The 14,079-nt window shown below is 33.0% G+C and overlaps 1 protein-coding gene across 6 annotated transcripts in view; it reads left to right on the forward strand.

The window, feature by feature from the left end:
- Positions 1-14,079, forward strand: part of TENT2 (terminal nucleotidyltransferase 2) — a 68,224-nt gene that overhangs the window by 31,043 nt on the left and 23,102 nt on the right. For all 6 annotated transcript variants that reach the window (XM_044916941.1, XM_044916942.1, XM_044916940.1 and 3 more), the window contains 4 exons: positions 473-542; positions 7,838-7,914; positions 8,286-8,414; positions 13,675-13,718. In XM_044916941.1, the coding sequence (XP_044772876.1) occupies positions 473-542; positions 7,838-7,914; positions 8,286-8,414; positions 13,675-13,718 (320 nt within the window). The remainder of the gene's footprint in view (positions 1-472; positions 543-7,837; positions 7,915-8,285; positions 8,415-13,674; positions 13,719-14,079) is intronic.

A 14,079-nucleotide genomic window follows, 5' to 3' on the forward strand; every position in this document is an offset into this window, starting at 1 on the left:
TTTTAAAGTTTGATGGAATAAAAATATGAGTACATGTATTCTTCCACTTAGAGATCATACTTATTTAAATGTATCACTGCCCCATGTATCATGTGTAGGCCTTTCCACATTAAAGACTCTTTATAAATAGGATTTTTATGGCTGCCATAATATTTTGCCTTGTGCTATACTAGAATTTAGCTATCCCCTTGCTGCCAGCCTAGATATTTTTCATGTGTATAATGCTGTGATGAATTTCTTTATGACTATTACTAGATATTAGATGACATTTCTGAATTTTAATATAAATTCCTCTAAATGGTATTGGAAGTTTCAGTCTTAGAAGAATGTGATAATGTCCTTCCTTTGCTTTCTTATCAAAGACTGTTAAATTGTTTTAGTTTAGTAAAATACTATTTTTTAAAAACGTGCATTGGAACACTATGAATTTGAGAAACATTTACAGGTATTCACATTATCTTTTATCCTTCAGCTGGCTACATTGAGAGACCTCAGCTGATTCGAGCAAAAGTGCCAATTGTGAAGTTCAGGGATAAAGTCAGGTAAGTAATTATTGAACTTCCTTTTTCAGTTGCTTTAGATAATTTTTAGATGTACTTTTGATGGAGATAATTAAGGAATGTATGCTACAGTATAATCGCTTATCTTCATCAGTTTTTAGAACTGCTTGATTTGGTCTTTGAGATGATTTTTTGGAACAGTCTGAGCAATTTTTTATGCTTACCTGTACTTAGTTATTCTGCTTGACATTTTGAGTGTTTGAAACTATCCATATTAAAGAATATGTATATATATTTACATTTCACATTTTTAAATGATCTCTTGCCTTTTGGAAATGTAATCACTCTTCAGAACATATCTTAACTGATGAAATTTATGTGTATTTTGAAATTTGATGTGTATTTCTATCAAGGGGGTTGTTATAAATGTAATTATATCTGTTGGTACACTCTACCAGCCTGGGTTCTGAAATTGTTATGGGCATGGGGATTGGAATCTTTTATATAATATCTGAATATAAAATGTAAATAGGTGTTGACTATTTCATTGGTTAAACAAGATTTGTTGTTTTCTAAAGAATAGATAGGATTGTTAAATTAGATTTTCTAGTCCAGTTTTATAAAAGTAATACTGAGATTGTTTACATAAATATAAGTGCAAATATATACATACTTGATCCTCATTATTCATGGATTCTTTACGAATTTGCCTACTTGATGAAATTTATTTTGTAACCCTCCAAATTAATACTAGCTGCATTTTCATGGTTATTTGTAGACATGTGCAGAGTGGAGAAAATTCTGAGTCACGAAATGTACAGGTTCCTAACTGAGGTTAAATAATGTAACAGTCTGCCTTCTTGTTTCACCTCTTATACTGTAAACAATTATTCTTTTCACAGTCCAGTTAGTGCCATGTTTTTTACATTTTGGTGCTTTTTATGAGTGCCTTTGCTGTTTAAAATGGCCCCCTGGCATAGTGCTGAGTTACTGTCTATGGTTTCTTTGTATAAAGCTGTGATGTGCCTTATGGAGGAAATACATGTATTAGATATGCTTTGTTCAGACATGAGTTACAGTGCACTTGGTCATGAGTTCGTTGTCAGTGAACAAGTTGTCTTTAAATGGAAACACATAAAAAAAAGTTAGGTTTTGATCGATTGATGAAAATGTTTTGACTGAAGGCTTGTAGAAACCTAATCCCCTAGGAGCAGTGGTTTTGTATTCACTAATTCAGTATTTACAGTGACGTTATAGAACATAACTACTGCAAATAATTACAATTGACTGAATATATATATTTTAAACAAATCCTTAGATATATGCCTGGCTCACACCTTCCCCTCCATTCATCCAAATATCCATCCAATCTATAAATATTTATTGAATTTTTACCAAATACTTTATAGGGAGATAAACTAAATAAATAAAATTATTAGCTTATTATAATCATTTAAAAAATATATGGTTGTAGTTGTAATTATATATTTTATTCCTTTCCCTTTTTTGTAGTTTTTTTTTTTTTTTAAAGATTTTATTTATTTATTTGAGACAGGGAGAATGAGAGACAGAGAGCATGAGAGGGAGGAGGGTCAGAGGGAGAAGCAGACTCCCTGCCGAGCAGGGAGCCCGATGCGGGACTCGATCCCGGGACTCCAGGATCATGACCTGAGCCGAAGGCAGTCGCTTAACCAACTGAGCCACCCAGGCGCCCCCCCTTTTTTGTAGTTTTTAAAATTTTTTAATTAAAAAAAATTTTTTTTTAAGTAGGCTCCACACCCAGTGTGAAGCCCAGTGTGGGGCTTGAACTCAGAACCCTAAGATCAAGACCTGAGCTGAGATGGAGAGTCGGATGCTTAACCGACTGAACAAACCAGGCCTTCTCTTTTTTTTTTAAGTTTTAAATTTTAATTCCAGTATTGTTAACGTACAGTTATATTAGTTTCAAGTGTACAATATAGTGATTCAAGAATTCTGTGCATTACTCAGTGCTCATCATAATAAGTGTACTCTTTAATCCGATCACCTATTTCACCCATTCCCCCCATCCCCCTCCCCTCTGGTAACCATCTGTTCTCTACAGACAGGAATCTGTTTCCTGGTTTGTCTCTCTCATTTGTTTTTCCTTTGCTCATCTATTTGTTTTTTTATTCCACATGAGTGAAATTATATGGTATTTGTCTTTGTCTTTTTCTGAAAGACTTAGTTCACTTAGTATTATTATAAATACTCTTGTAGCTCCATCCATGTTGTTGCAAATGGTAAGATTTTTTCTTTATGGCCGAGTAATATTCCTCTGTGTGTGTGTGTGTGTGTGTATACACATACATACATGTAGATGCGAGATAATACATATATCCATTCATCTTTTGATGGAAATTTGGGTTGCTTCCAAACTTGGCTATTGTAAATAATGCTGCAATTAATATCAGGGTGCATATATCTTTCAAATTAGTGTTTTTGTATTCTTTGGGTAAATATCCAGTAATGTGATGACTGGATTATGGGGTAGTCCTATTTTTAATTTTTTGAGAAACTTCCATACTGTTTTCCGCAGTGGCTGCTTCAGTTTGCATTCCTGCCAACAGGGCACAAAGGGTTCTTTTTTCTCCACCTCCTTGCCAACACTTACTGTTTCTTGTGTTTTTTTATTTTAGCCATTCTGACAAGTGTGAGGTAATATCTCATTGTGGTTTTGATTTGCATCTCCCTGATGATGAGTGATGTTGAGCATCTTTTCACATGTCTGTTGGTCATCTGAATGTCTTTGGAGAAATAAATGTCTGTTCATATCTTCTGCCCATTTTTTTTAAATTGGAATTTGTTTTTTGGGTTTTGAGTTGTATAAGTTTGTCATTTGTAAATATCTTCCCCCATTCAGTAGATTGTTTTAGTTTTGTTGATTGTTTCCTCACTACGCAGAAGCTTTTTATTTTGATGTAGTGTATTTTTGCCTTTATTTATCTTGTCTCAGGAGACACATATAGAAAAATGTTGCTATGGCTGATGTGAGAGAAATTACTGCCTGTGCTCTCTTCTAGGATTTTTATGGTTTCAGGTCTCACATTTAGATCTTTAATCCATTTTGAGTTTGTGTGTATGGTGTAAGAAAGTGGTCCGGTTTCATTCTTTAGTATGTAGCTGTTCAGTTTTCCCAACACCATTTATTGAAGAGACTGTCTTTATTTCATTGCATATTCTTTCTCTTTTGTTGAAGATTAATTGACCACAGAATCGTGGGTTTGTTTTTGGGCTCTCTGTCCTGTTCCATTGATCTGTGTGTCTATTTTCTGGCAGTACCAGACTGTTTTGGTATCTGCAGCTTTGCAGTATAACTCGAAATCTGGAATTGTGATACCTCTAGCTTTGTTTTTCTTTTTCAAGACTGTTTTGGCTATTTTGGGTCTTTTGTAGTTTCATACAAATTTTAGGATTATTTGTTCTAGTTGTGTGAAAAATGTTGTTGGTATTTTGATAGGGATTTCATTAGATCTTTAGATAGATTGCTTTGGGTAGTATGGACATTTTAACAGTATTTGTTCTTCCAGTCCATGGGCATGGAATATCTTTCTATTTATTTGTATTGTCTTCAGTTTCTTTCATCAGTGTTTTATAGTTTTTAAAGTGTAAGTCTTTTGCCTCCTTGGTTAAGTTTATTCCTAGGTATTTTATTCTATTTTTACAATCCCATTGTAAGTGGGATTGCATCTTAATTTCTCTTTCTGTTGCTTCCTTATTAATGTATAGACATGCAATGGATTTCTGTACATTGATTTTGTATCCTGCAACCTTACTGAATTCATTTATCAGTTATTGTTTTTGATGGAGTCTTTAGGGTTTTCTATATATAGTATCATGTCATCTGCGAATAGTGAAAGTTTTACTGCTTTACCAATTTGGTTGCCTTTTATTCCTTTTCCTTGTCTGATTGCTGTGGCTGTGACTTCCAGTACTCTGTAAAAATGGTGAGAGTGGGCATCCTTGTCTTGGTCTTAGGGGGAAAGCTTTCAGTTTTTCACTGTTGAGTACAATGTTAGCTGTGGGTTTTTCAATATTTGGCCTTTATTATGGTGAGGTATGTCCTCTCTAAACCTGTGTTGTTGAGAGTTTGTATTATAATGGATGTTGTACTTTGTCATGTGCTTTTGCTGCATCTATTGAAATGATCGTATGGTTTTTAGTCTTTCTCTTATGGATGTGACGTGTCACATTTATTGATTTGCAGATATTGAGCACCACCCTTGCATTCCAGGAATAAATTCCACTTGATTGTCATAAATGACTTTTTTAATGTATTGTTGAATTTGGTAATATTTTGTTGAGGATTTTCACATCTATATTCATCAGAGATATTGGCCTATAGTTCTGTTTTTTTTGTAGTGTTTTTATCTGGTTTTGGTATCAGGGTAATAGCAGGACTTATAGAATGAATTTGGAAGTTTTCCTTTTCTTTTATTTTTTTGGGATAGCTTGAGAAGAATACATATTAACTCTTCTTCAAATGTTTGGTAGAATTCGCCTGTGAAGACTTCTGGTCCTGGACTTTTATTTGTTTGGAGTTTTTTGATAACTAATTTAATTTCATTGCTGGTATAATCAGTCTGTTCAAATTTTCTGTTTCTTCCTGATTGAGTTTTGGGAGGTTATATGTTTCTGGGGAATTTATCCATTTCTTCTAGATTGTCAAATTTGTTGGCATATAATTTTTCATGATATTCTCTTATAATCCCTTGTATTTCTGTGGTTGTCGTTATTTTTCCTTTTTCATTTGTGATTTTGAGTCCTCTCTTTTCTTTTTTGACGAGTCTGGCTGAAGGTTTATCAATTTTGTTGATCTTTTCAAGGAAGCAGGGCCTGGTTTCACTGATCTGTTCTATTGTTTTTTTTTTTTTTTCTTGAGTTTTTATTTCATTTATTTCTGCTCTAATCTTTATTATTTTCTTCCTTCTACTGATTTTGAGTTTTTGTTCTTCTTTTTCTAGCTTGTTTGGGTGTAAGTTTAGGTTATTTATTTGAGATTTTTATTACTTCTTGAGGTAGGCCTGTATTGCTATAAACTTCCCCCTTAGACCCACTTTTGCTGCTTTACAAAGATTTTTGGTCATTGTGTTTTCATTTTCGTTTGTCTCCATGTATTTTTCGATTACCTCTTTGATTTTTTTGGTTGACCCATTCATTGTTTGGTAGCACGTTATTTAATCTCCATGTATTTGTGCTCTTTCCAGTTTTTTTTTCTTGTGGTTGATTTCTAGTTTCATAGCGTTGTGGTCAGAAAAGATGCATGGAATGACTTCGATCTTTTTTAATGCGTTGAGACTTGTTTTGTTGCCTAATATGTGATCTGTTCTGGAGACTGTTCCATGTGCATTTGAAAAGAATGTGTATTCTGCTGTTTTAGGATGGAATGTTCTAAATGTATCTGGTAAATCCATCTGGTCCAATGTGTCATTCAGAGTCACTGTTTCTTTGTTTATTTTCTGTTTGGATGATCTGTCCATTGATGTAAGTGGGGTTTTAAAGCCCCCCACTATTACTGTATTACTGTCGATTATTTCCTTTATGTTTGTTTTTAACTGCTTTAAGTATTTGGGTGCTCCTTCATTGGGTGCATTTCTTTTTCTATTTAAGATTATTATACAAACTTTTTTCATCGTTAAGTGTTCTTTATAAACACCATTTTATATTTTCTATACAGACGTTAAAAAAAAGAAAGTCTGCTTCTAACACCCAAAGTTAAATGATGTGAACATTTTGGTGTAAAACTTTCAGTCCCTCTTCTATGCATATGAATGCATAAGAGTTTTTAAAACTAAAATTGAGATTATACTTTTTATTTAATCATATGTCATGGATATTTGCTTATATCATTGATTATTTTCTGGCTTCAGTTTAAATGGCTTTACAGTAATATTTCATGAGTGAATATATTGTGATTAACTTATTCCCATTAGAATAAGCATTTTGTACATAAACTTTTTTCCATATATATAAGATTAGTTTAGTATTTCCAGAAGTAGAATTTGAAGCAAGTACTGTGGATATTTTTAAAGCTCTGAAATCATATTTTTGGAAAAGTTTTTAATTGCAAACTGGTTTCCGTCTGTTTTTTCCTCTTTATTGAGTTATACTGGTTTCAGTGTTAGCCTTTCACAGATGCAATTGAAGAATGTATCTCCATTGTTTCCATAAGCTCCCAAAGGCAAATATATATGATATCTGAAGTGTTAATACTACTATCTGTTTTTAATAATATGCATGGTTGATTGAGAGATTATAGTATTTCATTTCCCAAAACAAGAAAATCTGAATTGGTAGATTTCCATTTTTATAATTAAAAGTTCATAGAAAGGAATTTTGTTAAGTTTTTATTTTAGGCAGTCTTTTCATAGAAAAACTCAGTGTGCAGAGGAAGTTGGGCCTCATAATGTAATTTTCATTAATCTTTCCTTTTATTTTGGATTTACCCTTTCTTTGTAGATCCCATCATTATTGCCCTATTTTTAAATTGTGAATTGCATGATATCTTTGCTTTCAAAGACGTAACCCTTCTGTTATGTGTTTGACTGTTCTTCCCAGATATCAGTAGCTAAATTTGGTATGATATTATAATTTGTATCTTATTTATGTCTTATCTTTTTTGGAGGGAATATAATGTATAGACTCCTTCTGTTTTTTTCACCTGTACTTTATTTGGCATTTTATTTCTGTTGTTTTTTTTTAATTTTTAAAGATTTTATTTATTTATTTGACAGAGAGAGGCACAGTGAGAGAGGGAACACAAGCAGGGGGAGTGAGAGAGGGAGAAGCAGGTTTCCTGCTGAGCGGGGAGCCCGATGCAGGGCTCAGTCCCAGGACTCTGGGATCACGACCCAAGCCGAAGGCAGATGCTTAATGACTGAGCCACCCAGGCGCCCCTATTTCTGTTGTTTTAAAGCAAATGACACTTTAATTCCAAATTAATTGAGACTATATAACTCAGTGGGATAACTTGGCCAGAAATGTTTTTGGTCACATAATTTTGTTTATCTGGACAGGACTGCAAAATTTTAAAATTTGTTTTATTAGGGATAATTGGAGCCTTAGTGTAGTACATTGTGAATCTTGCAACGGTAATCCTCTTTTATATTTTTAATATACACTAAATCATATGTACTGAGTATGTATTTATTCTTACTTTTTTAGTGCCTCATTTTAAAGTATTTGGCCTTTGGGCTCATGCTATTTTTGCATCATAGGGTAGATGAATATTAATTTAGTTACTAGGGAGTTTGTTTCAAAACACTTGAGCTAATGTTTCAGAACACTTGAGCTAAAGTGTATTTCTCTCTTTTTCATAGTTGTGTGGAATTCGACTTGAATGTAAACAATATTGTTGGAATAAGAAACACATTCCTTCTCAGAACTTATGCATACCGTAAGTTTTTTGTTTCCAAATAATAATCAGCCTTCTCTATCCTTCATTCTTTATTCCTTTTTAAAGATGTAATAAATACTGACATCTGTTTAAATATGTTTATGCATAGTGTCTTTTATTATATGTATAATATTTTGTTATACTAAAATTATATACTACTGGAGTTATAGGTCAATAAAACAAATTTTAATAATTAATAATTTTTAAAAGGTGACTAAGATACCTTTTAAAAGCAAGACACATTTATGGTGAACACAATGTTTAATAAATAGGGAGGCAGTGCTCTTTTTGTTGTAGTTGGGAAATGTTACAAGCTTTCAAAGACACCATAATATTTCCTTACCATTTTTAAGTTTTAATTTCACTTTCAGTTGAAAATCGAGTTCGTCCATTAGTACTGGTGATTAAGAAGTGGGCGAGTCACCATGAGATAAATGATGCCAGTCGTGGTACTTTAAGCAGCTATAGTCTTGTATTGATGGTTTTGCACTATTTACAAAGTAAGTATTTTGGGTTTTCCCCAATTTTTAAAATGAAAACACAGTTAAACTTCATTATGATGTCTTCTCTGTTGCCTCTGTCTTCAGACAGCATTGTTTTAAAAAGTTTTTTCTAAGGCCTAGAAAACCATATTTCCTAATTCGTTGCTTTGAGCAAATGTTTTAGAAATATTATTCCCTGGGGGTGCCTGGGTGGCTCAGTCAGTTAAGCGTCCGACTCTTGATTTCGGCTCAGGTCGTGATCTCAGGGTTGTGAGATCAAGCCTAACGTCAAGCTTAAGTACTTTTTGGAAAGTACTTATGGCTCAAGCTTAAGGTTCTCACTCTCCTTCTGCCCACCGCATCCACCCCCCCCCCCAAAAAAAACCACAAATGTTATTCCCTGGAAAACATTATAAGGGAAGTTTCACTGTGTTTTTTATTTTTTGACAGTTTTTCAGTATTAACTTCTGTATTCAAAGAACTTTTCCCTCTGTATTGTTGACCCATTGTGTTGAGGCACATGCATGTTCAGAAGGTCTATAAAAATAAGCTCAAACACCATTCATCGTGTTTTTTTATTTTTCACTTGAGACAGGATTTTCTTTTTGGTCAAAGAAGTTTTATTCCTTGTGAGCTGGCATGGAGTTGTGGGCGAAAGCCTTGATATTAACGTAATAGAAGAACCTTTATCAGGATGTCTAGGGTCTGATTTATTCTGGGTTAATGATATTTCTATAGTTTAGAAAGCAGTGTTGTAATATTTATGTTCATATCCTTTGACTCAGTGTTATTCAACGATTGCATTTCTAGAAATTTATCCAAGGTAATATCAGCGATGCAGGTATGGATTTATATATAAGGCTGATTTTCATGGTGTTTATTGAAATAACAGAAGGTTAGAAGTAATCTTAAGTTTTTAAGAATGGGGTATAATTGAATTAATTATAATGTTAGTCACTAATAATGATGCTTTTAGGATATTTAATGATATAAGAAAATACCCATGATACACTCTCATATACAACGTGATGCCAATTTTAAAAATAGTATTGGTATTAGAGTTTGTATATTTATTCATGTGTATATAAACATTGAAAAGTTATGTGCCAGAAATTTCCCAGAGTTATTTAGGTTTAGTCAGATGTACTTCTTTTTTTTTTTTTCAATTTTTTTTTTATTCTTATGTTAATCCCCATACATTACATCATTAGTTTTAGATGAAGTGTTCCATGATTCACTGTTTGTGCATAACACCCAGTGCTCCATGCAGAATGTGCCCTCCTCAATACCCACCACCAGGCTAACCCATCCTCCCACCCCTCTCCCCTCTAGAACCCTCAGTTTGTTTTTCAGAGTCCATCGTCTCTCATGGTTCGTCTACTAGTCAGATGTACTTCTTAAGTCGCAACTGAAACTAAAAAATGAATAGACACTAGTTGGGATTTAAAAATTAGATTTGACTACAGCATTTAACATGTCTGAACATCCATAATATGTGTCCTTTCCTTCCATTTTTGTGGGTTACATTAGAAATTTTAATTTGATTGCCTTCTTTAGAAAAATGTACATTAGGGATGCCTGGGTGGCTCAGTCTGTTAGGCGTTGGACTCTTGATTTCAGCTCAGGTCATGATCTCAGGGTCGTGGGATTGAACCCTGAGTCAGGCTCTGTGCTTGGCAGGGAGTCTGCTTGAGATTTTCTCCCTCTTCCCCTTCTCTCTCTCTCTCTCTCAAATAAATAAATCATGGGGAAAAAAAAGAAAAATGTACTTTAATCACAGATTCCCCAAGGTGGTTTGGCAAGCAAGTTGAAAGTTCTGACGTTGGTATTTTACCAGTGTTAAATCATGCTAAAATTTTATTTAGATTTTGTTAAATGCATTTTATTTTTGACAAAGTAGTCCCATTTACTGAGATGGTTTGTAATTAATAGCACTCTCATGAACTGTTTCTGGGTCTTTGTTAAAGGACCTCACCTATGCAGAGCTAAAGTATAACTGACATATTTGGCAAATTTAAGCTGCCCCTCACTAGAAGAAATTAGACTGAAATTAGTAGCTGCATTTTTTTTATCATACAGGAGTTTGCAAGATGTATTGAGCAGTTCCAGTCTGCCATAGTGAAGTAGTGTTTGTGATTTTGGCCAAATTATTCTACCTTTCTGGTCTTAATATTCTTATCTGTAACAGGAATAGTTGGATTGGATGGACCTTTAAGTTTCATTTAACTTCGTAAATGCTTTTAATATCTTTTTTGCCATGAATAGAGAAAGAGAGCAGTCTTCTGTATGTAGAAAGGTTGAAAAAAATTAAAGCATTTCCTAGGATGAATTTCAACAGTCAGTAATAGACTACATATGCTTGAAAGGTGACTGATGAAAGTATGAGGGGTAAAAACCCAATGAGAAGAGTTTTTAGTGGCAATCTAAGATTAATAATTAATAAAAAAGGCAAAAGTATCAACTGGTTAGAAATAATGATACGAATGAATATTCATAGAATGTTTACCATGTTACCAGGTACAGAACTATCTTAGGCATTTAAAAATTATTCTTGAATTTTCAAAATTGTTGCTTAGTGTTATTGAAGATTTGCACTTTTTTTTTTTAGTTGAATTTTTGATGAATCAGATTGGGATGTTTATATGTATAACTTTGCGGGAGCTTGACCAGAAAGCCCTCATCTGAAATGTAAGCAAAATAAAATCTTAACAGAGTAGTTATTCTGAGAGCATTATCAATTGATCAGATACTGCGGTACTAGGTTTTGTTTTATTTTGCTTTTGAGAGAGAAATTTAGAAGATTGAAGTCCAGAATTTTGAAGTAAAAATAGATATTACAGCCAGATTATTCCTGAATGTGTGTTGCTTTGAGTAAAATAAACATTTGAAAAACTACTGAAGGCTTTGAGGTTACTATGAGGATAGTGTTAATAAATAACTGCCACAATACACCAGTTGCTCTTAATGTGTTGGCCTTGAAAAACAAAAGAGCCAATTTTTTTTTTACTGGCACAGTGAGTTTATTCAAGAATAGCAGAGGAATTGCAGTTCAGTACAAGCAAACTGGTGACCCAACCATTGGCAAATCCAGAGAATGGAGGCCAGGGACTTGCCTTTATGGAGGAAGGGGAGGAAGCTGGAAGGGGCTGTTTTCACTGAATTCTCATTGGCTGGGCTGTTGCTGGGCAAGAAAATTATGTCTTCATCCTGCTGGGGTGTGTTAAGTAAACTTCTTCCTATTAGGGAATGCAAGGTATACTGTATTCCCTTTCAGGGCTTCCTCACACCACTATAATTGAGGTTTCTTTTATTTCTTTTCACAAGTGACTAGTGTTTTTAAATCTATAAGGTTGTCAGGCAAGGGATTTACTGAATGATATCCCTGCCCCCCCCCATTTCCAAATTGCTTAGTTCTATTTACTTATTTTTTATATTATTTATTTAGAGACAGAGGGCGCATCAGAGAGAGTGAGTGGGGGAGGGGCAGAGGGATCGGGAGAGAGAATTTTTTTTTTTTTTTTTTTTCCGGGAGAGAGAATCTTAAGCAGGCTCCACACTCAGCGTGGAGCCCCATGTGGTGCTTGATCCCATGACCTTGAGATCATGACCTGAGCTGAAATCAAGAGTCGGTGCTTAACTGACTGAGCCACCCAGGTGCCCCTCAAATTGCTTAGTTCTAAAGGTTTTTTGTCTATTGAAAGACCCTAACCCAGTGATTAGTATTTGTTTTTCTCTTCTGGCATTCTAGTTATATGATTCTAGAATGAGATAAAATTTTTTTTGAATTCTCTATAACCTTTTCTTTATTATTTTTTAAATTATAATTTTACTTTACTAGGAGTATTCAGTGAGAAAGGAATTCAGGTTTTTAATTAAGTAAACTAATTTCTAGTAAGATTTTCTAGTTTGACTTCTGTATTATAGCAAAAATTATTAGAAAGTTATTAAAAACATTTAAAGACTTTTAGAATTAAAGTAACTGGGGCTTGAGTTTATTTGTAGGATCTTCTAGAATTTTGAGCATTTGAATGCCTCTGGGAAAAAATATTTTTACTTCCTAAGAGTGGTTCCGGTAAGTAATAAGTTTTCCCCCTCAATCACATGCTGTGAACATTCCAGGGTATCATGGAATTTTATTTTATTCCAATTTAAACATGAGGATGAAGCATGATACAGAAGAGAAATTTAAATACTATGAAATAGGAATTTATACATTTATAATCATAGTTGGAGATTATGTAAGTTGGTAATAATGGTTGATTATATGTATATTAATGTATTCCAGAAGTCATTTAAAAAAGGTTTTTGCTAAATTGCAAATTAAAGGTAATGATGGTTACTGAATTTACTTAATTATATACAATGTATTTCTAATTCTTAAAAACATAGTTTATAATATAATATTATGTTTGGTCTTTAATCTTAAAGAAATCTTGAAAACACATTATTTGTATCTTACCATACTCAAGACATTTTATTTTACAGTTTTTTAAATTGTGAATATTAAGCACTTTGCCTTTCATGTTATTCCCTTTATACCATAATGATGTGAAATTACTGTTAATGCATTTAATGAGGTTGGATTTCGGTAAAGTTATTGGAGAATGAAGAATGACAATTAAAAAGAAAGTAACATATGAAGATAATAATTCCCTTATGTGAAATTTTTATTTTTTATAGTAAATTGGTATAAATATCCTGATTTATATTTCTGAACTTTGCTGAGGCCTTTTTAAAAAAAATTTGTGAAGTTGAAGAGTTTTTTTTTGTTTTTCTCCCCAATAGATCTATTTCCTGAAACTATCTAAATTTTGGTATTATTATTAGAATAAATTAAAAATAAAGGGATAATTATGATACAGCTGTTGTTCTTTCGTGATACAGTATCATTGGACTGTATTTAAAAATTTTCTTTTTGTTAGCTACATCCATCTTAACAATGTTCATTCAATATCTGTAGAACAATCCTTGTCTTGCTTATTTTGTGTGTGTGTCTGATGTTGGACCAAATGATGTGTGTCCATTGATGGCCTATTTTTTCTAAAACCATGTAAGGAACATTGGTTTACATAGAAATATACATAGTTTATTAACAAACCTTAAGTTATCAACTTAGATATATTTGGAATTTAAATTTTTAGGGATCAGAATTCACAAAATATATGGAGACTGTTGAATTTAAGCAGAAACCCTTATGCCTGGGGTGTAGCTGACAAATTATTGCTTTGTAAAATGAATTATGTGAATCACGGAAGCTTTAAACTTTTTTTTTTTATAGCCCTACCTGAACCCATCCTTCCATCCATCCAAAAAATTTACCCAGTAAGTGTTTCTTATGAATTATTATAATACATATTATGACAAGTATATGTGGAACTATTATATGCAGTATTAATGTGAATATAAAAGGTGTAATAGTTACCTTCTAAGTATATGATAACATTTTCTATATAGGCTGAGGAGTTTGCCACTAGCACATTAAAAATATTTCGTATACTTTTTTGGAAGACTGATATTTTATTTGGTTATTGGCAGACAGTCTGGTCATTTATGTAAATGGTAGAATTTTTTGCGTAATGCTCATGATTATCACTAATAATAATTAAATACACTCAATTGGTCAAGGCTCAGTTAGGCTCTTTCTAGTTTTCTTCATGCTATTTTCAAATACAGTTTTATAGCA

This window comes from Neomonachus schauinslandi, chromosome 7, assembly GCF_002201575.2.
Source record: "Neomonachus schauinslandi chromosome 7, ASM220157v2, whole genome shotgun sequence".
Lineage (NCBI taxonomy): Eukaryota > Metazoa > Chordata > Mammalia > Carnivora > Phocidae > Neomonachus > Neomonachus schauinslandi.